At 44.9% G+C, this 23,451-nt stretch overlaps 1 protein-coding gene across 3 annotated transcripts in view; it reads right to left on the bottom strand.

Annotated features, from left to right (window-relative positions):
* LOC143982120 (apoptosis-inducing factor 3-like) overlaps positions 1-23,451 on the bottom strand; it is a 233,849-nt gene that overhangs the window by 51,330 nt on the left and 159,068 nt on the right. For all 3 annotated transcript variants that reach the window (XM_077480563.1, XM_077480565.1, XM_077480564.1), the window contains 3 exons: positions 18,366-18,437; positions 17,220-17,283; positions 2,903-2,979 (listed from right to left, as the gene is read on the bottom strand). In XM_077480563.1, coding sequence (XP_077336689.1) covers positions 2,903-2,979; positions 17,220-17,283; positions 18,366-18,437 — 213 coding nt within the window. The remainder of the gene's footprint in view (positions 1-2,902; positions 2,980-17,219; positions 17,284-18,365; positions 18,438-23,451) is intronic.

Below are 23,451 nucleotides of genomic sequence, written 5' to 3'. Positions count from 1 at the left end.
TCCTTGGGAAATAGTAACACATGCCAACCTTTTTTGTTTAGATTGGGGGACAGTCCTGTAAGAGGCAGCTGTCCAGGAGAAGTGGGCTAGATCAGGAATGGATTTGCCCATTAACATTTTAGAAATTTAAGCAGAACACTTGGTCCTGAGGGCCTGAACTTTTAGTTTAATGAATTGTCCTGCTAGGATTCAATCCATTTATGCCACAGCAATGGCTATATTAATCACCAAAGGGGCACAGGAAGTTGTGCAGCTCAGAGAAAGGTGAATCTTATCCTATCTTGGGCAGAAATCAATGTACTTTGCCTAACAGCAGTTTTCATTCTAGGAATAGAAAATTGGCAGGCGGACTACTTGAGTCGCCAGCAGTTGTTCCTGGGAGAATGGTTCCTTTACCCCGATATCTTTCTGTCAATATGTCAAGGATTGGGGATCCCAGACGTAGATCTGTTTGTGTCCAGGATCAACAAAAAAGATCGACAACTTTGCTAGCATGCGGAACTTGCTATTCCCGTGGATTCGGTTCTCACCGTTTTGTGCATTCTCTCCTATTTTGCCTGAATCCACGACTTGTTCACAGAATCAAACAGGAAGGCAAGTCGTTGATTCTTGTGACCCCCAGCGGGGTCTAGGAAATCTTGGTATACAGAGATCGTAGAGATGGCAGTAAGGAACCCGTTATGGCATTAGGGAACCCGTGGACCCCGCCTTCATGGCCAGACCTTCTTTTGAAAGGTTCGGAGTTCCATCCTACTTTACAAACGCTAAATTTAACGGTTTGGCTATTGAGGCCAACACTCTGAAGAAGCGTGGGCTGTCAGGTTTGGTAGTTTTCTACCTTGATGCAGAGCCAGCCTTCATGGTTACATATTATGGAGTTTGGGAAACATATGTTTCCTGGTATGAAACCAGGAGCTGCACCCCAGGAAATAAGTCTAGGTAGAGTCCTTGACTTTTCAGCAGATGGGGTGAGAAATGAAGCTGACCTTGAGTGCTTTCTAAGGACAGGTCTCGGCCTTATCGGCATTATGTCAACGACCACTTGCTTTGCATTCTTTGGTCCATAACTTTATTCAGTAACATGGCTTAATCTCTGGTTAAAGAGGGATTCCACCAAAAAAAAAAAATATTAAAAGCCAGCAGCTATAAATACTACAGCTGCTGACTTTTAATAAATGGACACTCACCTGTCCCGGGTTCCAGCGATGCCGGCAGCCGAGGCCGATCGATCGCTCGGCCCTCGGCTTCACTTCCCGGTTCCCTACTGCGCATGCGCGAGTTGCGCCGCGCAATAGGAAATCTCCGCGCTGTCACTGGGACCCGTGTATGTCCCAGCAGACAGCGCGGCAGGGCAGGAAATGGCGTAGACTCCCACGGGAGTCTATGCCCGGAAGTGGGTGTAAATACCTGTCTTTGACAGGTATCTCCACCCCCCTCCCCCCTGAAAGGTGTCAATTGTGACACCGGAGGGGGGGAGGGATCCGATCAGCGGAGGTTCCACTTTAGGGTGGAATCCCGCTTTAACTATCCCCTGATCCCTTGGGACTTGAATTTGGTTTTGTCGGCATTACAAAACAGCCTTTTTTTGGGCCGATACGACATATTCCCTTGGTCAATTTTTGACAAGGAAACAATTTTTTCTGGTAACCATATCTGCTGTAATAAGGGTATCAGTATTGACTACTCTTTTTTGTAAAGAGCCATATTTTTATTGTTCACAAGGATAAGGTAGTATTGTGTCCTCATCCTAACTTTTTACGAAAGGTAGTAGCAGGTTTTTATCAACCCTGTTCTTTGAGAGAAAAAGGCAATTGCTCAGATTTGGAAAATGGATGTTTTTGTTTGTGTTGCCTGAAGGGCCTAAAAGAGGACAGGCAGCATCAAAATCTACTATTCTAAATACATTAGACAAGTAATCGTTCAAGCTTATGGTTTAAAAAGGTGGATTCCACCCTCTCAAGTCAAGACGCACTCCTCTAGGGCTGTTAGTACTTCCTGGGCAGTGCATCACCAAGCCTCCATGGCTCAAATCTGCAAGGCCGCAACTTGGTCTTCGGGCTATACATTTACCAGATTCTATCAAATAGATGTAAAAGGTCATGAGGATATCGCCTTTGTGCGCAGTGTACTGCAGGCTGCAGAATAAGTCCTCTAGTCTCTCACTGCCCTACTTTTGTTGTGTCTTCCTCCCTTCAGTTGGCATTGCTATGGGACATCCCCCATAGTAACTACTATGGCTCTGTGTCCCGTGATGTACGATAAGAAAATAGGATATTTAAAACAGCTTACCTGTAAAATCCTTTTCTTTGAAATACATCACTGGACACAGAGGTCCCTCCCTTCTTTGGTATACACGCGTATTGCTTTGCTACAAAACTGAGGTACTCCCAGTAGTGGGAGAGGTTATATAGGGAGTGCACTTTTTGTCTTAGGGAGTGCCAGTGTCCATCGCCTGAAGGTGGCCTATAACCCATATAGTAACTACTATGGCGCTGTGTCCCGTGATGCACTTCAAAGAAAAGGATTTTACAGGTAAGCTGTTTTAAAAATTCTATTTTTGGAGATTTGGAGTGGGCTGAGTGTAACAGAAGGTAGTTTTTAAGTTAAAAACATAAACTTGAATATATATATATATTTTTTTTAAACCAGAGTTCAGTATTATATTATGCTAGAATAGTCATTTTATGCAATAATGAGTATTATAATCAGAATTTGGAGCTCAATATTATCTTCCTGATGCATACCTTTTTTGCAAGCTGCCACAACCCTATCTAGCACTGACTAATTTCTTATTTCATATAGAGCTCAATATGAAACGATGCACTTAGCAAAAGTCATATACGAGATCTGAACAATGACAATAGTTGACAATCTAAAAGTTGACAATAGCATGAACAGATACCTGGTCGACATAGATTGCTCCTCTAGAGTCCACTGCAATTCTGCTTCCTTTCAGGAAATTTGTCACAGGGACTACGCCTACATTTTCAAAATAATAATAAAAATATGTTAACACATGAACAACAACAATTATGAACTGAGCATGGTAAAGAAACAGTAAACCATATTACATGGCAATAATTAGCTTTTATTATCGGCCTTGAGTTGGTTGCTATTCACACCATTAGTCATGGATGATCCTAATATTCTCTTTTAAAAACTGAACAAACTGAATACTGCCAGTCATTAGGCTTAGTTCATTTGAACCTTTAATCCATTTTTAGATGCAAGGTCCTGCCCAACAGCATGTTTAACAAGATACCTGTTATTACCAGAAAAGTCTTTCCTGTTTCCCAAAAGTCGTTTTACGTTACTAGAGCCGACTTTCCCTCCTAGCATACAATAAAAGGAAGCTTGACTTGCCTTTACATTCCATATCATGGAGTACAGTACAGGACAGGGACTGGATATTTATAGACCCTGGGTTAGATGCAAGTAGAACTAGTAGAATATATGAACTGAAGACCAGATGGCAGCCTTTCAAAACTCAGCAACAGACAACTTGATGTCAGAATGCCCAGGAAAACCCAGATTTGGTGGTGCGAGCACAAAAGGGTACTGGAGGTACCATATCCTTCAGACTAGACTTATTCATCTGGCAATAATGGACTTGGAAGCAGGGTGTCCTTTTGAGGATCATGCTGGCATGACAAAGGGAGTCTGGACATTCAGAGCTTCTATCCAAAAAACAGACACTGAAGGGTAACTTTCTTGGCATAAATAGTAGCAGGGTACAACAAAGGCGAGGACAAGGTCTTCATTCAGATGGAAGGCTGATACCACCTTAAAGTGGAGCTCCATCCAAAAGGAGAAGTTCGCTTTAAGCACTCTCCTCCCCCTCCTATACCACATTTGCCATGTCATTTTTTTTGTGGGGGGGGGGGAGCAAGTACCTAGTTTTGACAGGTACCCACTCCCACTTCCACTCCGGCTGCCTAAGCAATCAGAGCAGTAGTTCTCCTCTCCCCCTCCCTTCCTGCAGTCTTCTGGGACATGTCACAGGTTCAAGAAGATTGCCCAAGCATTGAGGATGCGCGGTGTGACTCGCACATGCGCAGTGAGCACCCGGCTGTGAAATGCTGCAAGCTGTCGCAACCAGTAACTTGTAATGCCGGTGCAAGAAGAGGAAGAGAACCGAGAGTTCGGGCGGCCACATTGCTGGATCCTGGGACAGGTGATTGTGTTTATTAAAAGTCAGCAGCTACAGTTTTAATGAACATGAAAAGGACTGTAAAGAAGACCACTTTGTCCTTGTGAAGAATTAAAGTGATATTAAACCCAAAACCACAAATAATTCAGCTATCCAATCATTAGATGTGGTGGCTGCATTCACTTTCTTTAGTTTTTTTTTTTTCAAATATAAATTTTTATTCAACTCCGAATAGGGGGTCAGGGCCCCACAATACAATCATGAGTGAGTAAATAAACGTGGTTACATTGGCTATGCAGAGGTTAAATACATTCAAAACAATTTACAGAAAATGTGTAAACTTGAAACATTAAGGGCCGGTTCACACAGCGAGGCGCGGCGAGGCGTCTCCGACTTACCTCGCCGCGACCTGCGGGGAGCTCAGCGGCGACTTGCAGAGGACTTCTGTATAGAAGTCAATGCAAGTCGCCCCCGAAGTCGCCCCGAAGTAGTACAGGAACCTTTTTTCTGAGTCGGAGCGACTCGAGTCGCTCCTCTCAGAACGGTTCCATAGTACAGAACGGGGGCGACTTGCGGGAGCGAGGCGAGGCGAGCCGTGTCGCCTCGCCTCGCCTCGCTGTGTGAACCGGCCCTTAAACAAGTGTTTATCTTGTCGAGAGCAATGTTTATTGTAGATATTATAATATCAGGGTTCTCCCCACCTACTTTTTCAACCTTTCTCAGAGAAAAAAAAAAGGGGGGGGGGAAGCAAAAATTGGATGAAGGGAAGGTAGGTAGAAGAAAAAGGGGTGAGACAGATGGGAAAGACAAGGGAGAGAAAGAGGAAAAGAAGACATGGCGGTAGCTGAGCTTGTGAGGTATCAAAAGGGATAGGTTTGGCTATGACCCTATCAGGCGCTGCCCCTCATCTGAGTAGATGAAGACATTCCATATATACCAGGACTTTTTATGAGCTTCTTGTTTATGTTGGGCAATGAGGATCAAATCCTCCATTTTTTCACATCCTCCACCTTCCTCAGCAACTGATGGTCTGGGGGGAGTGTTGTTTCCAGTGGAAGGGGATACACGCCTTTGCTGCATTAAGTAAATGACCTAGAAGTGATTTCTTATATGTTTTAGTAGGGATCTTTGAGTGATATAGGAGAAAGAATGCAGCATTATCTGGGATGGTGTATTCTGTGAACTTCTGTGTGATTTGACGGACTTCTCCCCAGAAATCCTTTAGCTTAGGGCAGGACCAGAAGATATGGATCAGAGTTCCCTTCTCCTCAGCACAGCGTCAACACCGGCTCAAGGAAGAGGGAAAGCATTTCTGTAGTCTGGAGGGTATCAAGTACCAGCGGGAGAACAACTTGAAGTTTGTCTCTTGTATTTTAGTACAGAGGGAAGATTTGAGGGTAAGAGAGATGATGCGTTGCTTTTGTGTTGATGAAAACGTGCAATTCAAGTCTCTTTCCCATCTGGTTAGACAGAACAATTGTGGTTGTTCTTTAGGAGTGTTTAACAAAGTGTATGTTTGGGATAGTATGTGGGCCAACGGGTCAGTTCCCGAGCACATGTCCTCGAACGGCGTTTGCTGGCGAGCAAATTCTTGGGGTCTAGGGAGGGAGTCGAGGAAGTGGTGAAGTTGCACTGCTCTCCAGAAATGGAGTGGAAAGGTACCCGTCTAGTCAGTCAGTTGCAGAATGGATGGCCATTTCCCCCCAATGATAAATTAGGCTGCATGGTTGTGGTCAGAGATTCTGAGAGTAGGGCATGCCATAGGGTGTAAGCCCGGTTCAAAATTCTGTTGGCCAAGTATCGGGAACAGTGGGGAGTTTTTAGATGCAAGGGATGCGTGGATGGAGAATAGGTGGCTATGTCTCAGAGTAGTGCCCATTAGCGGGTGTGATTTTAGTTCTGAAGGTAAATCTCCATAGCATAACGTGCTTTTTAATGGTATGTGGGTTTGGGACTGTTCAACTTGTAACCATAATTTGGATGTCTTGTTTTGTCTCCAGTCAAGAATACACCCCAGGTTGAGAGGCAAAATAGTATATTGGGTAACGCTAGACCCCCGCAATGTTTAGGGAGTGTCATTTGTTATCTATGTAGTTAAGGTTTTTTATGCGCCCACATGAATCTGGTGAAGAGGGCCTGTACACGCTTGAAAAAGCATGGTGGGATCTGGATAGGCAGGGCTTCAATGAGTTAAATGAATTTGGGTAATATGCTCATTTTAATGAGGTTGCATCTTCCAAACCAGGAATGCAAACCTGAATGCCACCTCTCTAGAAGAATGTGAGTCTTGGTCAATGGGGGTGGGGAATTGAGGTCAAAAGGTGCTTGATATGTCGGGTGGAATCTTCGTGCCTAAATATTTTAGGCCCGTGGTAGTCCATTTAAAACGAAAGCTGTCCTGTAGGTCACGTAGGGTGTGCGGGTGGATTGCTACTGTCATAGCTTCAGACTTTGAGAAATTTATCTTACGATTGGAAATTGTCCCATATGTCTTAAATTCTCGAAGGAGGTTTGGTAAAGAGATTCTAGGGTTTGTGATGGAGAACAAAAGGTTGTCTGCATATGCCGATATTTTACAGCAAGAATTCCCCACCGTAAGACCCACTATATCAGGGTTTAATCTAATTGCCCTTTCCCTAGAGCCATTGTTTTGCACAAAGAGGAGGGGGATAATGACACCCCTGCCTTGTTCCATTTCAAATAGGGAATGTGTTTTAGAGCACCCTGTTCGCCTTTACCTGGGCTGAGCGGTTTGAATATATGTTGCCTATCCACTTCAGCATTTTATCTTCTAGACCAATGTGGCGGAGAACATGTAGTTCACCCTGTCAAAAGCCTTTTCGGCGTCGGTGCTCACAAATACACAGGGGGTCTTAGTGGAGTTTGCTACTTGGAGGAGGTTGAGTACCTTAATGGTATTGTCCCTTGCCTCTCTAGAATGTATAAACCCGACCTGGTCGAATTAGGATGAAACCAAAGGCATGCGGGTAGGTTAATTGGCTTCTGTCCAAAATTGGCTCTAGTATATGAATGGGGACCTTGGATTGTGGGCTCCTTGAGGGTAGGGACCAATGTGAGTGTGTAATGTACAGGGATAGGGACAATTGTAGACACTCGGGTTGAACTGGTGTCTTTATTCAACCTTACTAACTATGAATCTATGAAACTACGAATTAGGGCCTGGAGATGTTGTGCCAGTCAAGTGGCTATTATTTTTGAAAACAGCTTCAGGTCCATGTTTAAGAGGGAGATGGGCTGATAGCTTCCGCAAAGAATTGGGTTCTTCCCCTCTTTGGGTATCAGTGAGATATGGGCTCTCAGAGAATTCCTAGGAAAGGTGGTTTTTGATCCCAGGGCATTGAAGAATGTTACCAAATGCGGGCCTAAGATTGTGAGGAAGGTCTTATAATACAGGGGTGGTGAAACCTACGTGAAAACCTACCGGGGCTTTAGCTACTTTCATAGAGCCAACCGCAATTTGCAATTCCTCTATAGTGATTGGTTCCTCTAAGATTTCCTGAGTCTCTTATGGAAGTGATGGAAGTTGAGAGTCTGAGAAATAGTTGTCTATATTTGTCTGGCTGGAGACGGAGCTCGTGAGATTGTAAAGATCTGAGTAGAAATCGCTGAATCTTTGTGATATTTGCATCGGGGTTGAGGCCTTTTGGCCATCGGGGCAGGATATCTGTGGGATGTAAGATGCAGATTTGATTTCCCTAACTGACCTGGCTAGCATTTTCCCACACTTGTCTCCTGATTCATCTTGCAACAAAATTGCAGAGCTGCCTTGGCTTTGTAACATAACACGTCCGTTATTTGTGTGCATAGCGTCCTCAACTCTGTCTCTAGAGTCTGTGAGGGGGCATGTTTGTGTTGTGCTTCTACTGAGGCTAGTTTGGAGAGTAAACTGATGAGTTGCTCATTTCTTTTACTTTTGATGATTGCCCCATGTTTAATAAGGACCCCTCGGAGAACATATTTGTGGGCCTCCCACAGAATACCTGGATCAGAATCCTGCGTGTCGTTTTCTCGAAAGTAAACTTCTAATTCCCTGGTCACATCTGCCAGTACTTCTGGAATTCGGATCAGGCTCTCATTCAGATGCCAAAATAGGGATCTGGGTGAGGGTGTATGTAAGGGAGGAGATAGGAGCATGGTCGGACCATGTGATTTGACCAATTGTGGTAGAACTCACAAGGTTTAGTTGGTCATGGGGTATCAGAAAAAGGTCTATCCTAGAATATAACCTGTGTGGGGGGAATATAAGGTGTAATCCTCACCTGAGTGTTGGAGACGCCACACATCAACCAGCTGATTATTGTAAAGGGGTTGCGCAATCCATTATCTGTGTGCGAGGGGTACAGAGGAGCTACCCGAAGAGGTGTCTGAGGAGGGGATCAGTGGAATATTAAAGTCTCCCCCTAGGATCAGTTGGCCTTCCCTGTATTCCATCAAGTTGTCCAATGTCTGTCTGAAAAATCGGTCTTGATGTTCATTAGGAGCGTATAGTGTTGCTAGTGTGAAGTGGTTCCCCCTATTAGCCCTTTGAGGAATAAGTAGCAACCCTCTGGATCAGCTGCCACCTCCTGACACTGCCATGGCAATCTTCCGGAAATCAGTATGGATACCCCCCTATACTTGGTTGTTGGGTTGGTAGAATGATATACTCGAGGGAAGGACCTATTCTGGAGCGAAGGAAGTCTGTCGCCTTTAAAGTGCATCTCCTGTCCAAAGGCAATATCCGTATGCGACTTTTTAAGATTTTGCAGCAGCATGCGTGCTTCTCAGGGGAATTTATCCCCTTGCTGTTAAGAGAGGTCACTTTAATGGTGTCTACTGCCATGTCTTACAAAGGGAAAGGTTAGTAAAAGGAGCAGCAGGTAGAAGTTAGGGAGTAAAAAAGAATAGAATAAGTCAGAAGTTGTTGGGGTAGGAGTAAAGAGGAGGTGAGGATTGTGGAGACAGAAGCTGGTAACAATCAGCCAACCTGTCACCACAGGGGATGGAAAACTAAATGAACACGTTTTTAAAACTTAAAATGTATGAGGCGTGGCCTGGAGCAGCATGAGATAGGACGCATGCGAGCTGAGCTCCGCCGGCCGAATATCCTTTCCACATATCCTGAGACACGGGCTGCACTTTTCTCTCCGTTCTGGCTACTCCGCGGACCGGGCAACACCTGGGCACATGTCGCAGACAAAAAGGAACAATACAGCGGCTGCTAGACTGTCTCAATTCTGGCATTATGAAACGGACCCAGCAGACCAAGATGGCGCCCCCATGCAGGGGGAGGAGAGCGCGCAGAACACAGACACAGCCAGACTCCTTGATGCTACCACAGCATGTCAAGAAGCTGTCACGAATTGCCAAACCAACCTCACAGCCAGGATTGAAGAGGTAAAAGTGGACATATCGCTGGTCAGGCAAGATTTTCAGGAATTAAGGGAGAGGGTTACAGAAGCTGAGACCCGCCTGGGCAATGTAGAGGACTCCCTCCCCCCCCTGCAGATCTCCTCGGAGGCCATGCAACACCAAGTGAATCTAATCCTACAGAAGCAGGATGATATTGAGAACAGGATTCGCAGGTGTAATCTGCGCTTTATTGGCCTGCCAGAGGGAGTGGAGGGCAGAGACCCCCCGACATTTTTGGAAAAGCTCCTATTGGACACCTACGGTAGGGAGTCATTCTCCCCCATGTTTGCGGTGGAACGCGCACATAGACTGTCGGGTAAGCCACCGGGGGCGCCTCCCCGCACCTTTATTGCCAAATTCCTAAACTTCAGAGACAGACACTATCCTCCATCTTAGCAGGGAAAAAGGAAACATCCCATTTGATAACAAAACCGTGGCAATCTTCCCTGATTTTTCTTCTGAGGTCCAGAAAAAACGCAAAAACTTTATGGAAGTGAAACGACGACTGCGGATCAAAAATATAAAATATGCCATGTTGTTTCCTGCTCGCCTACATGTGGAAGGCAACGACTGGGCCCACTTTTTTGAGGATCCTGAGACGGCATTGACCTGGCTGGAACGTCGAGATACCAACAGATGAGTATATATGTACAGAGCTGTCTGTTTACTATGGAAGTGTTATCCTTGATTACATCCATATTGCTGGAATGGGGCCTCTATCTGCTCATACCCATTGAGTGATTATGTAACTACACGATAACAGTGCTTATTATTATACCTATCACTCCAAGGTCCAAAAAATTTTGGGACAGCGAATTTTACCATGTAACCTTTTTTTACGCCCACTGTTGCCATGGCCTGGGCCGGCCACGTGGAGGCAGGGCATCTGACTGCATATGCACATTGCTCACTGGTTCAGGCGGCCGCCCGCAAGCGTGGAGGCTGAGCTCCCCATGAGTATATGGACACTCCACACTGGAACGGCCTCCCTTACAGAATGGGGGAAGCACTTTTACAGTTTCCTTAGCTGAAATCTCCACTGGACTGAGTGGTATGCCCTGCACAGGGCTATGTGACATGTGCTTGCTTATTGTAGTCAAAAATACCAGTCTGTGTCAAAACTTTAACCATATTTTTCCTACTTTTTACAGGAGTATATCGTTTTGATCCCTCCTTGCCGGCGTGGGGGAATAACCAATTACCAAGCTCACCTTGATCTGTGAGCTTAGTCCTATTGTGTCACATAAAACAGCGAAGTTTCGCCCAACGCTTTTCTATGCACTAGTCGGGTTGGAACAACTGGCAAAATACTTCACTTTCTTATCATGATACCTACACGGGTATTCTGTTGTTATAGCCTCCAGTAATCAGTACATTTTTATAGCACTGATCCCTGTATAATTGTCTATCGTCCCATAAATGTGTCAAAAGTGTCCGATGTGTCCGCCATAATGTAACAGTCCTGATTAATATAATAAAAATGCCATAAATATATCCCCTATTTCGTAGATGCTATAACTTTTGCGCAAACCAATCAATATACACTTTTTTGTGATTTTTCTTACCAAAAATATGTAGAAGAATACATGTCGGCCTAAACTGAGGAAAAAAATAGCTTTAAAAAAAAAAAAAAATGGGGATATTTATTATAGCAAAAAGTACAAAATATTGTGTTTTTTCAAAATTTCGTTCTTTTTTTGTTTATAGCGCAAAAAATTTAAAACGAAGAAATGATCAAATACCACCAAAAGAAAGCTCTATTTGTGGGAAGGAAAAAAAGGACGTAAATTTTGTTTGGGTACAGCATCGCACGACCTCGCAATTGTCAGTTAAATCAACGCAGTGCAGTAATTGCACAAAATGGCCTGGTCATTGAGCAGCCAAACATTCCGGGGCTGTAATGGTTAAAGAACATGTCATACTTACCGCCACCTTGCAGTTCGTTTTGCACAGTGTGGTCCTGAAACTAGTCTTCTGGGGTCCCCCCACGGCCCTCGTGGCTCCTCCTCGCATCAGATAACCCCCTAGGATAAGTGCTCTCCCAGGGGGTTACTGTACCGACCATAGACACGAATGCCAGACTCGGCCCCGCCCCCGTCACTGGATTTGATTTACAGCAGTGGAAGCCAATGGCTGCGCTGCTATCAATCTATTCAATCAAGAGCTGAGCAGAGAGAGAGCGCGCATCTCCGCCAAGGGAATAAAGGGGCTCAGATAAGTAAAACGGGGGGGGGGGGGGGCTGGGGGGGCGGTCACTTCCAGAAGTTTTTTCACCTTAATGCAAAGATGCATTATGGTGAAAAAACACGAGGGTTTACAGCCCCTTTAAAGCAGATTAAAAAGCACCATTCTTGAAATGCGTAATCTGCCCCCCTCTTAACTTAAAAAAAAAAAAAAAACACTCCTGTATCCCCTCTCTGTACTGAGCACGAAAATCAGGCCTGCTGAGCCCTGACCACTGTGATCATATTGCTTCCCTCCGTCATACGTAGTTGTGTTCTCTGCTCTCCCCCCCCCCCCCCACTCCCTCTCTGTGTCTCTGTCTCTGCCTTTCTTCTAAAAACGAGTGTTGTAAATACCCATTTAGAGCTTTACAGCCCCTATACATGGCTTTTGCGGGAGGGGCCAAGATCTCCCTCTGACTTCAGCTGGGGAGATCACATGGCCTTCCACAGATGCCCTGTCTCGGAGTTGTAAAGTGGCCGTGAGTCACGTGACTGGCCTAAAGATGGCTCTAAATAGGTATTTACAATGCTTGTTTTCAGAAAGGACTTGCATAGTGTAGACGATTACGACTGTGGGACAGGTGAGTGTCTTTTTATTAAAACTAAGAACACACACTTTTTGTAGCTGCTGAATTTTAATAAACAAAAAATTGACTGGAACTCCACTTTGAATTAAAATAATCTCACTCCCTTAACCACTTGCCGACCGCCTCACGCCGATGTACGTCATCAGAATGGCACGGGCAGGCATAAGCACATATATGTACGTCCTTTGCCTCCCGCGGGTCGGGGGCCCGATCGGGCCCCCGCCCGGTGCCTGCGGCGGTCGGTTTTCGTTCGGGAGCGATCCCGGACGAGGGGACGGCCATTCATTCATGGCCACCCCCTCGCGATCGCTCCCGACGAATGGAAATCCCCGGTGACATCACTTCCTCTCCTGTAATGTAAACACAGGAGAGGAAGTGATGTATTCTCTCCTCCGTGTCGGTATTTTTCGTTCCGACACGGAGGAGAGCGGATCAGTGAGTTGCACCAACACATCCCACACACAGTAGAACATGCCAGGCACACTCACACCCCCCCTTTACCCCCCGATCACCCCCCCAATTACCCCTGCCCCCCAGTCACAGTGACACCAATGTCATTTTTTTTTTTTTTTTTTTTTTTTTTGCATTGGTGTCATTTGTGACTGTAATAACTGTTAGGGCAGTTAGGGTTAGCCCCCTTTAGTTCTAATGTACCCCCCTAACCCCCCCAATAAAGGTTTAACCCCGTGATCACCCCCCGTCGCCAGTGTCACTAAGGCTGGGTTCACATTGCAGCGGTTTATGAGAACGAATGTGATTCGCACCGCACTGCAGTGCAAATCACATCCGATCTCTGTGCGATTCGAGTTCAGCCATTCGCCGCACCCGCCGCACCCGCCACACCCGCCGCACCCGCCGCAAATTCGCACGGGACCCTTTTTTTGGCCCGCAGCAGAATCGGATCGCATGGGTGTTCACACCATGCGATCCGAGTTTGCAGATCGCACTGCGATATGCGAACTGATCTGGGGGTGTCAGTAACATTTCACTGACACTCCCAGCAGTTCGCATAGGGCAGTGTGAACTGCCGCCGGGAGGCATGCGATGCGGGAACCCGCCGCGGATTCGCGGCGTTTCCGCATCGCTCCAGTGTGAACCCAGCCTAATAAGCGATCATTTTTCTGATCGCCGTATTAGTGTCACAGGTGACGCTAGTTAGGCAGGTAGGTATTTAGGTTCGCCGCAGCTTTTTATAGCGCTAGGGACCCCCATATACTACCGCATAAAGCCCCCTGATTGCCCCCTAGTTAACCCTTTCACCAGTGATCACCATATAACTGTTACAGGTGACGCTGGTTGGTTAGTTATTTTTTTATAGTTTCAGGGCACCCGCCATTTATTACCTAATAAAGGTTTAACCCCCTGATCACCCGGCAGGTGTCATTTGTGACTAATAACTGTTAGGGCAGTTAGGGTTAGCCCCCTTTAGTTCTAAGGTACCCCCCTAACCCCCCCAATAAAGGTTTAACCCCGTGATCACCCCCCGTCGCCAGTGTCACTAAGGCTGGGTTCACATTGCAGCGGTTTATGAGAACGGATGTGATTCGCACCGCACTGCAGTGCAAATCACATCCGATCTCTGTGCGATTCGAGTTCAGCTATACAGATAGTATGGCTGAATTCGTGTCGCACCCGCCGCAAACTCGCACGGGACCCTTTTTTTGGTCCGCAGCAGAATCGGATCGCATGGGTGTTCACACCATGCGATCCAAGTTTGCAGATCGCACTGCGATATGCGAACTGATCTGGGGGTGTCATTAACATTTCACTGACACTCCCAGCAGTTCGCATAGGGCAGTGTGAACTGCCGCCGGGAGGCATGCGATGCGGGAACCCGCCGCGCATTCGTGGCGTTCCCGCATCGCTCCAGTGTGAACCCAGCCTAATAAGCGATCGTTTTTCTGATCGCTGTATTAGTGTCACAGGTGACGCTAGTTAGGCAGGTAGGTATTTAGGTTCGCCGCAGCTTTTTATAGCGCCAGGGACCCCCATATACTACCGCATAAAGCCCCCTGATTGCCCCCTAGTTAACCCTTTCACCAGTGATCACCATATAACTGTTACAGGTGACGCTGGTTGGTTAGTTATTTTTTTATAGTTTCAGGGCACCCGCCATTTATTACCTAGTCTCACTAGTGTACCCCTAAATTTAGGGGTGTCTACTTTCTAAAATGGGGTCATTTGGGGGGGGGGGGTTTGTGCCATCTTGGCATTTTATGGCCTTCAAAACTGTAACGCCCTTAGAAAGCCTGAAGGCGGTGCTTGGTTTTTGGGGCCCCGTACGCGGCTAGGCTCCCAAAAAGTCCCACATATGTGGTATCCCCGTACTCAGGAGAAGCAGCAGAATTTATTTTGGGGTGTCATTTCACATATGCCCATGGCATGCGTGAGCAATATATCATTTAGTGACAACTTTGTGAAAAAAAAAAAAAGTTTGTAATTTTCCCGCAACTTGTGGCAAAATATAAAATATTCCATGGACTCAACATGCCTCTCAGCAAATAGCTTGGGGTGTCTACTTTCTAAAATGGGGTCATTTGTGGGGGTTTTGTGCCATCTTGGCATTTTATGGCCTTCAAAACTGTAATAGGTAGTGAGAAGTGAACTCAAAAAATTACGCCCTTAGAAAGCCTGAAGGCGGTGCTTGGTTTTCGGGGCCCCGTACGCGGCTAGGCTCCCAAAAAGTCCCACATATGTGGTATCCCCGTACTCAGGAGAAGCAGCAGAATTTATTTTGGGGTGTCATTTCACATATGCCCATGGCATGCATGAGCAATATATCATTTAGTGACAACTTTGTGAAAAAAAAAAAAAAAAAAAAAAAGTTTGTAATTTTCCCGCAACTTGTGGCAAAATATAAAATATTCCATGGACTCAACATGCCTCTCAGCAAATAGCTTGGGGTGTCTACTTTCTAAAATGGGGTCATTTGTGGGGGTTTTGTGCCATCTTGGCATTTTATGGCCTTCAAAACTGTAATAGGTAGTGAGGCGTGAAATCAAAAATTGACGCCCTTAGAAAGCCTGAAGGCGGTGCTTGGTTTTCGGGGCCCTGTACGCGGCTAGGCTCCCAAAAAGTCCCACATATGTGGTATCCCCGTACTCAGGAGAAGCAGCAGAATTTATTTTGGGGTGTCATTTCACATACGCCCATAGCATGTGTGAGCAATATATCATTTAGTGACAACTTTGTGTAAAAAAAAAAAAAAAATTTTTTTTTTGTCATTATTCAATCGCTTGAGGCAAAAAAATAAAATATTCAATGGGCTCAACATGCCTCTTATCAATTTCCTTAGGGGGTCTACTTTCCAAAATGGGGTCATTTGGGGGGGTTTTGTACTGCCCTGTCATTTTAGCACCTCAAGAAATGAGATAGGCAGTCGTAAACTAAAAGCTGCGTAAATTCCAGAAAACGTACCTTAGTTTGTAGATGTGACAACTTTTGCGCAAACCAATAAATATACAATTATTGACTTTTTTTTTACCAAAGACATGTGGCTGAATACATTTTGTCCTAAATGTATGACTAAAATTGAGTTTATTGGATTTTTCTAATAACAAAAAGTAGAAAATATCATTTTTTTTCAAAATTTGCGGTCTTTTTACGTTTATATCGCAAAAAATAAAAATCGCAGAGGCAATCAAATACCATCAAAAGAAAGCTCTATTTGTGGGAAGAAAAGGACGCAAATTTTGTTTGGGTACAACATTGCATGACCGCGCAATTACCAGTTAAAGCAGCGCAGTGCCAAAGTGTAAAAAGACCTCTGGTCATTTACCAGCAAAATGGTCCGGTCTGAAAGTGGTTAAAAAGTGCACTAATCCGATGCACTACAGCGTACAGGCATTCACACACTGCTGCTGGGAGGTCAGGAGGGATTAGAATCCACAGATGACAAACAGCCCGGTAAAGTTACCTGTACTGTCTCTGTGCTGACAGTTCCCTGGCTTCCCCGTTTGCACCTTCCAGCACACTAGGAGTTAACACAGTGGAATGTGCAAATGGGTAAGCCAGGGAACTGTCAGCACGGAGTGTGTACAAACATGTATGTACCCTTGCTGCTGTTAAAATAACTATGTTTTAATAAACCCCATGTTACAATCCATTAAGAGCCCAACTGTATGTGCTTTTTAAAATAATATGAAGCTTCATACCGCATTTCTCATGCCGCTCATGTGACTGCCTGGACTGCCTCTCTCCCCTCATGTCTCAAGTCTCTCCTGACGTCAGTAGGGAATTCTCAGCCCTGCCCGCTGAGTGTAGCTATCAGATCAGAAGAGAGGCTGGCGGGGCTGAGAATTCCCCACTGACATCAGGATAGACGTGAGACATGAGAGTAGAGAGGTGGGCCGGGCAGTCACATGAGAGGCGTGTACACACACTGAGAAATGTGGTATGAAGCACCGTATTTTTAAAAAAGCAGATACAGCGGGGCACAGGATTTTTAAAAACGCTTATTTTAACAACTATACACTCGGAGAGCTCTCCCAGGAGGGGCATGGCAAGTCGGGATGATGTTGGCCAGCAATCGATTTTTCTGATTGTATGCATTGATGTCGCATCGGGGACACGTCAAAATCACGATGAAGCGATTAATTTCAGCACCCCCAATATGGACTTTGAATTTAAGCACAAGGTCTAAATAAAAGTATTTTTATGCATGGACAGGTATAATTTAGCATGAAAAATTACATTTGAAGTTTTTTTTATTATCCTTTGCTTTGATTCCTGAAACTTCTACATACTTATATAGGATTGTTTGAATATTTTATTGTATACATATATTTTCTTCCCATCCTTTACTTACAATGTATTTAACTGGATAAACTACAGGCTCATACAAACCTATTCCACCAAGCACAACATCAGCAGGAAGAACAGTTCCATTTCTCAGTTGTACATCTTTAACCTATATAGACAGAATAGACAGTGTCAAGTTTATTGATGTTCCACTGATGTCTTAAGTGATAATTAGGCTTTGCTGAAATGTGCAATACTAAACTGTAAAAAGGACAGCACACAATGGTAACTAAATCTGTTGGCAACCAAACTATATGGACACAGCACTATCACTTTCAAAAGCAATATTAAATGTATTGTTCCATCTAAAATGCATTACATTTTTTCATTACTACTCCAATTTTAAGTGCCGTTTTAGTTTAAGGTGGAGTCCAATGGGTTCAACAAACCCTGGCTTTCTATATGTTCTGGTTACTCCAACAGTGTGATCTAAGTGTCATTATTCCCAATTCCGTTTATGTGAGGTTTAAGCAAGTTTCACTTATCCATAATACAAAGAGCATTAAAAAAATCTGTCAGGGTATAGCGAAACCCCCTCATAATGGCCACAGCAGGTGTGTGGACCTAGAAAATAAACTGCAAACATGTAAGTAAAGAGTATCTCAAGACATAAGAAATTTAAGATCCTTACTGCCATATAAGCTGCATAAATGCACTATTTACATAGCAGAACTCTCCCTTTACAGCCGGTTCACACCGAACATGGTGCGTGAAAGGCGCGTTCTGCGCACATTTCCCACACTGTGTGAAAACATACTCCTCACACCCTTTTCACACTTGTGCGAATTGTCGTGCGACTTGGGACTGCATGATAAGTCGTACCCCACGATTTCCAATAAGTACCATTCATATCTGTACCTTGAATTTGTGGATAGGGGAATTTTTAATATCAGTTGGCTGGCAGAAAAAAAAAAAAAGGAAGAATCATCTATGACCTGCATACAATATCAGTAGCTATTAGCTAACATCACACTAACAATGCATTACCATTGATCCATTTCTGGATTTTCATTTGCCACTGGCATTGTTTGAGAAGAGTGAAAATAAACTACCGTAATTTGACATCTAATGATTTCTATCTTAAAACCAGCACATTCATTAGAAAATAGGCATGAACTATGCAATATTCAAATGTCTCTTTAGCCGATGGTTTTAATAAACATTAATTTAGACAAAAATGAAAAGATAAACCTGTCCATTCTCGCCATGCAACTCTCTGGCTTCTGTCCTCATGTAGAAATTGACCCCGTGCTCCTGTAAAAGCTGAAATTGAAAATGGCATGCATCAGCATAATATAATGAAAAAACTTGCATACTAATGTTACAGAAAAGGGCAAAGCAAAATGTAACCTTGTGTACCATTATAACTAATACTTTATAAAAGTTATATTCCACCTTTTCAACTTAGCCTAGATTATTATTAGATTATTTTTTTCTATTTTGATCAATTAGGTTACTGCATACCCATTAAAGACAAACATTTTCTCGAATAGATATAAAGATGCTCGGCTATGCAACTAGCCCTTTGGTTTTTCAGGATATTCAGCTACTTTTCTATGTACAGTAAATAGGTAGTTATGCCGTTAATAGGTTAGTAAGTGCCTGGGCCATCACACTACACAGGGTGGTTCCCAACAAACTGGGGAGGGATGCACACTGGGTCTAGCTACATTTATAGAGTGTCTTCTACTCATTAGGGAAAATGTGTAAAATAAAGGAAAATATGTGTATCGGTCCTAAATAGTGCATTACAACAGTGCTGAAGTGTGTCTATACAGTATCTCACAAAAGTGAGTACACACCTCACATTTTTGTAAATATTTTATCATATAATTTTATGTGACAACACTGAAATTACACTTTACATTGTACCAAAGTAGTGAGTGTACAGCTTGTATAAGAGTGTAAATTTGCTGTCCCCTCAAAATAACGCAACACACAGCCATTAATGTCTAAACCGCTGGCAACAAAAGTTAGTACACCCCTAAGTAAAAATGTCCAAATTGGGCCCAATTGGCCATTTTCCCTCCCCGGTGTGATTCATTAGTGTTACAAGGTCTCAGGTGTATATGGAGCAGGTGTGTTAAATTTGGTTTTATCTCTCATACTGGCCACATGAAGTTCAACATGACACCTCATGGCAAAGAACTCTCTGAGAATCTGAAAAAAGATTTGTTGCTCTACATAAAGATGTCCTAGGTCAGTGATGGCGAACCTTGGCACCCCAGATGTTTTGGAACTACATTTCCCATGAGGCTCCACTACACTGCAGAGTGCATGAGCATCATGGGAAATGTAGTTCCAAAACATCTGGAGTGCCAAGGTTCGCCATCACTGTCCTAGGCTATAAGAAGATTGCCAAGACCCTGAAACCGAGATGCAGAACGGTGGCCAAGACTCAGAACACGCCTCGCCATGCTCGACCAAAGAAGTTGAGTGCATGTGTTCAGCTTCTTATGCAGAGGTTGTCTTTGGGAAATAGACGTATGAGTGCTGCCAGCATTGCTGCAGAGGTTGAAGGGGTCAGCCTGACAGTGCTCAGACCATATGCAGCACACTGCATTAAATTGGTCTGCATGGCTGTCATCCCAAAAGGAAGCCTCTTATAAAGATGATACACAAGAAAGCCCACAGTTTACTGAAGACAAGCAGACTAAAGGACATGGATTACTGAAACCATGTCCTGTGGTATGAGGAGACCAAGATAAACATATTTGGTTCAGATGGTCTCAAGCGTGTGTAGCGGCAACCAGGTGAGGAGTACAAAGACAAGTGTGTCTTGCCTACAGTCAAGCATGGTGGTGGGAGTGTCATGGTCTGGGGCTACATGAGTGCTCCTAACACTGGGGAGCTACAGTTAATTGAGGGAAGCAGGAATGCCAACATTTGCTGTGACCTACTAAAGTAGAACATGATCCCCTCCCTTCGAAGACTGGACCCCAGGGCAGTATTCCAACATGATAACGACCCCAAACACACCTCCAAGACGACCACTGCATTGCTAAAAAAAATTGAGGATAAAAGATGATGGACTGGCCAAGCATGTCTCCAGACCTAAACCCTATTGAGCATCCGTGGGACATCCTCAAATGGAGGATGGAGGAGTGCAAGGTATCTAACATCCACCAGCTCTGTGATGTCATCATGGAGGAGTGGAAGGGGACTCCAGTGGCAACCTGTGAAGCTCTGGTGAACTCCATGCCCAAGAGGGTTAAGGCAGTGCTGGAAAATAATGGTGGCCACACAAAATATTGACACTTTGGGCCCAATTTGGACATTTTCACTTAGGGGTGTACTCACTTTTGTTGCCAGTGGTTTAGACTATGGATGTGTGTTGAGTTATTTTGAGGGGACAGCAAATTTACACTTTTCTACAAGCTGTACACTCGCTACTTTACATTGTAGCAAAGTGTAATTTCTTCAGTGTTGTCACATGAAAAGATAGAATAAAATATTAACAAAAATGGGAGGGGTGTACTTACTTTTGTGAGATACTGTACATATATATTTATATTGTGACAGTACTAGGCCCTGCCACTGTGTAGTATAGGCAGAAGTCACACAGTATTCTCAAGGATACAGCTTGAGAGGCTTCGGAGTATTGTTTCCACAACGAAGAAGGCAGGCTTGTCAGTGTTCTCCAAGTTTGGTAAACCTGGATCAGGGTCTGGAGCTTGAAGACTTCAAAGAGAACTAGATGGGAAGAAGTCTCCAATCCTGTGTCCAAGGGGGGGGGGGGGGGGAGGAGAGAGAGAGAAAGAGAGAGAGAACGAGACAGAGAGAGAGAAAGAGACAGAGAGAGAACGAGAGAGAGAGAGCGAGAGAGAGAGAGCGAGAGAGCGAGAGAACGAGAGAGCGAGAGAACGAGAGAGCGAGAGAACGAGAGAGAGACATCAGGGTGCCAGGAGATCCCATACTGGGAGGCCACTGATTGGGCCCATACAATTGACTTCTGTAACTAAAGGCCGGGAGAGATGGGTGTGAAGGATCAAGACATATGCAGTGGAGCTGCTGAAGAGAATGTTGGATGCAGGGGCGTAACTATAGGGGGTGCAGCAGTCGCGACTGCAACTGGGCCCTGTGCTGCAGGGGGCCCATGCAGCCCCCTCTACATATGGCTGGCAGCAGCATAGGCAGCAAGGGGTACCAGTGCACCATGCACACGGGTGGCTGGAGGTGGAGGGTGACTAGCAGAGCTCCATGCTCGACTATCACACTGGCTGCTCTTTAGTCGTGCATTCCCCGCATGACCCGTGTCCTCGGCTGGCTCCTCAGAGTACCCCTCTCCTGCTCCATGCATTGCCGCTCAGTCCGATGTCTGTTCTCCCCAGCCAGAGTCCCCCCCCGCCCCCCCCCCCCCCCGAGTCCGGCCCACACTGCACTGCATACTTCTCCCGGGTAAACAAACTTTAAGCACACAGATACAGTGCAGCCCTATGAGAGCCCCCTGGAGGACACTGCAGGCTTGTCTGCCAGCCCCCCCTCCTCCCCCATCATACACAGATGATGAAAGGTCTTTCTGGGAGATATGCTGATCACCCGTCCAGCACACTGGATGGAGCCCAGGCCAACATGGATGAGTGCGTGGCCTGCAGCTTGGTCATGGTGAGTGAGAGGACCCCATCCCCCACACACCATTACTTACCCCCTCCATCTCCCCCTGGGGACAGGGGCCCCTTCTCACGTGGGGACAGGGACCCCCATCTCCCCTGGGGACAGGGACCCCTTCTCACCTGGGGGCAGTAACTTCATCTGCCCTGTAGAAAAGGACCGACGGGGACCCCATCCTGCCTAGAGACAGTCCCCCAATGGGGCACCTAAAAATTAAAAAAAAATTATAAAAAAAAAAACTACTGATGCCAGTGGTGGAAATACAGGGCTCACAAAGGTCATACCTGTGACCATGCCCTGGAGTTCCACCGCCGGACTCGGAGGAAAGGGCCCTGGCTGGGGTTCAGGGGGGCCCTTCATGGTTTCTTGCATCGGGGCCCTGAAGGTTCTAGTTACGCCACTGGTTGGATGGGCTGCCAGACTGGCATTTTCATTAACTTTTTTCATAGTGAAATTCTCCTCCATTGCCAACAACATTTTTTTAGTTTTACTTTTGTTTAATAAAAGTGGGCAACCCCATAACCACAGTTCAGACTGGCATTGATTGAAATATCTACCACTGAGCTAAACAATAGATAGATAGGATAGATAAAAGGAAGGATTTGGAAGAATGCATTTATACAAAAGGAATTCGGGAAAGTTAGAACCCCTGACTATTTTTTTTATTGCCCGCATCTTCTTTGCAGGAACCTTCTCTCTTTCCTGTCTGTGCCGACAAATGTCATTAGGATCTGAAGTCCAGGGAAAGCTCATCCACATGGACAAAGATGCAAGAGAAATTTGCCATATGCTTAAACTCTTCCCTACAGCCCTGCAACTTTTACACTACTTCTGAAATTGTGTCTCTAACCCTGAGGCAGCACAGTGGTGTAGTGGATAGCACTTTCACCTAGCAGTAAGAAGGGTTGCTGGTTCGAATCCCAACAACAACACTACCTGCCTGGAGTTTGCTTGTTTTCCCTGTGCCTGTGTGGGTTTCCTCTGGGTACACCAGTTTTCTCCCACACCCCAAAGAAATGCTGGTAGGTTAATTGGATCCTGTCCAAATTGTCCCTAGTATTTATGAATGCGAGTTAGGGACCTTAGAGTGTAAGTTCCTTGAGGGTAGGGACTGATGTGAATGTACAATGTATATGTAAAGCTCTGCGTAAATTGACTGCGCTATATAAGTACCTGAAATAAATAAAAATAAATAGGTTGCATATCCACTTATATTCCAAAAGGCTGCAGAATCTGAATCCTGATTATCTTACATAATCTTTTTTTACTTTTCTTGGTGACATTGGCCCTTTAAAGCACTCAAGGAAACTAGATCAAGTAAAATGTTGATTTAATTAGAAGCAGAATTTTCATGCATGTCAAATATGAGGGAGACTCCCTGGATTTCCTGTTACTGGCCAAGTTCTCTCTCTTTCAGAGCTGAAATGTTTAACAGATCAGTCCCATACACTGTTTATTATTGAAGCTCTCAAACAGGTCACTGAGGATAGAGCAGCACTGCCTATAAAACTTTGGATGAAGAAGAGGGCTCAAACAGGGGCAGCTGCTGATAAAAAAAAAAAAAAAAAAAGTCACAACTGGGATACAAGAATCATATTAAAGATTTGCATTTGTTTCCGTATTTAGCTTCACTTTTTAGAAGTTTAATTCTTCAGTGAGTTGGAGG

This window comes from Lithobates pipiens, unplaced genomic scaffold (genome assembly GCF_037356315.1).
Source record: "Lithobates pipiens isolate NorthernLeopardFrog02 unplaced genomic scaffold, aLitPip1_a1.2 Scaffold_16, whole genome shotgun sequence".
NCBI lineage: Eukaryota > Metazoa > Chordata > Amphibia > Anura > Ranidae > Lithobates > Lithobates pipiens.
This window is presented reverse-complemented; position numbering and strand designations above follow the sequence as displayed.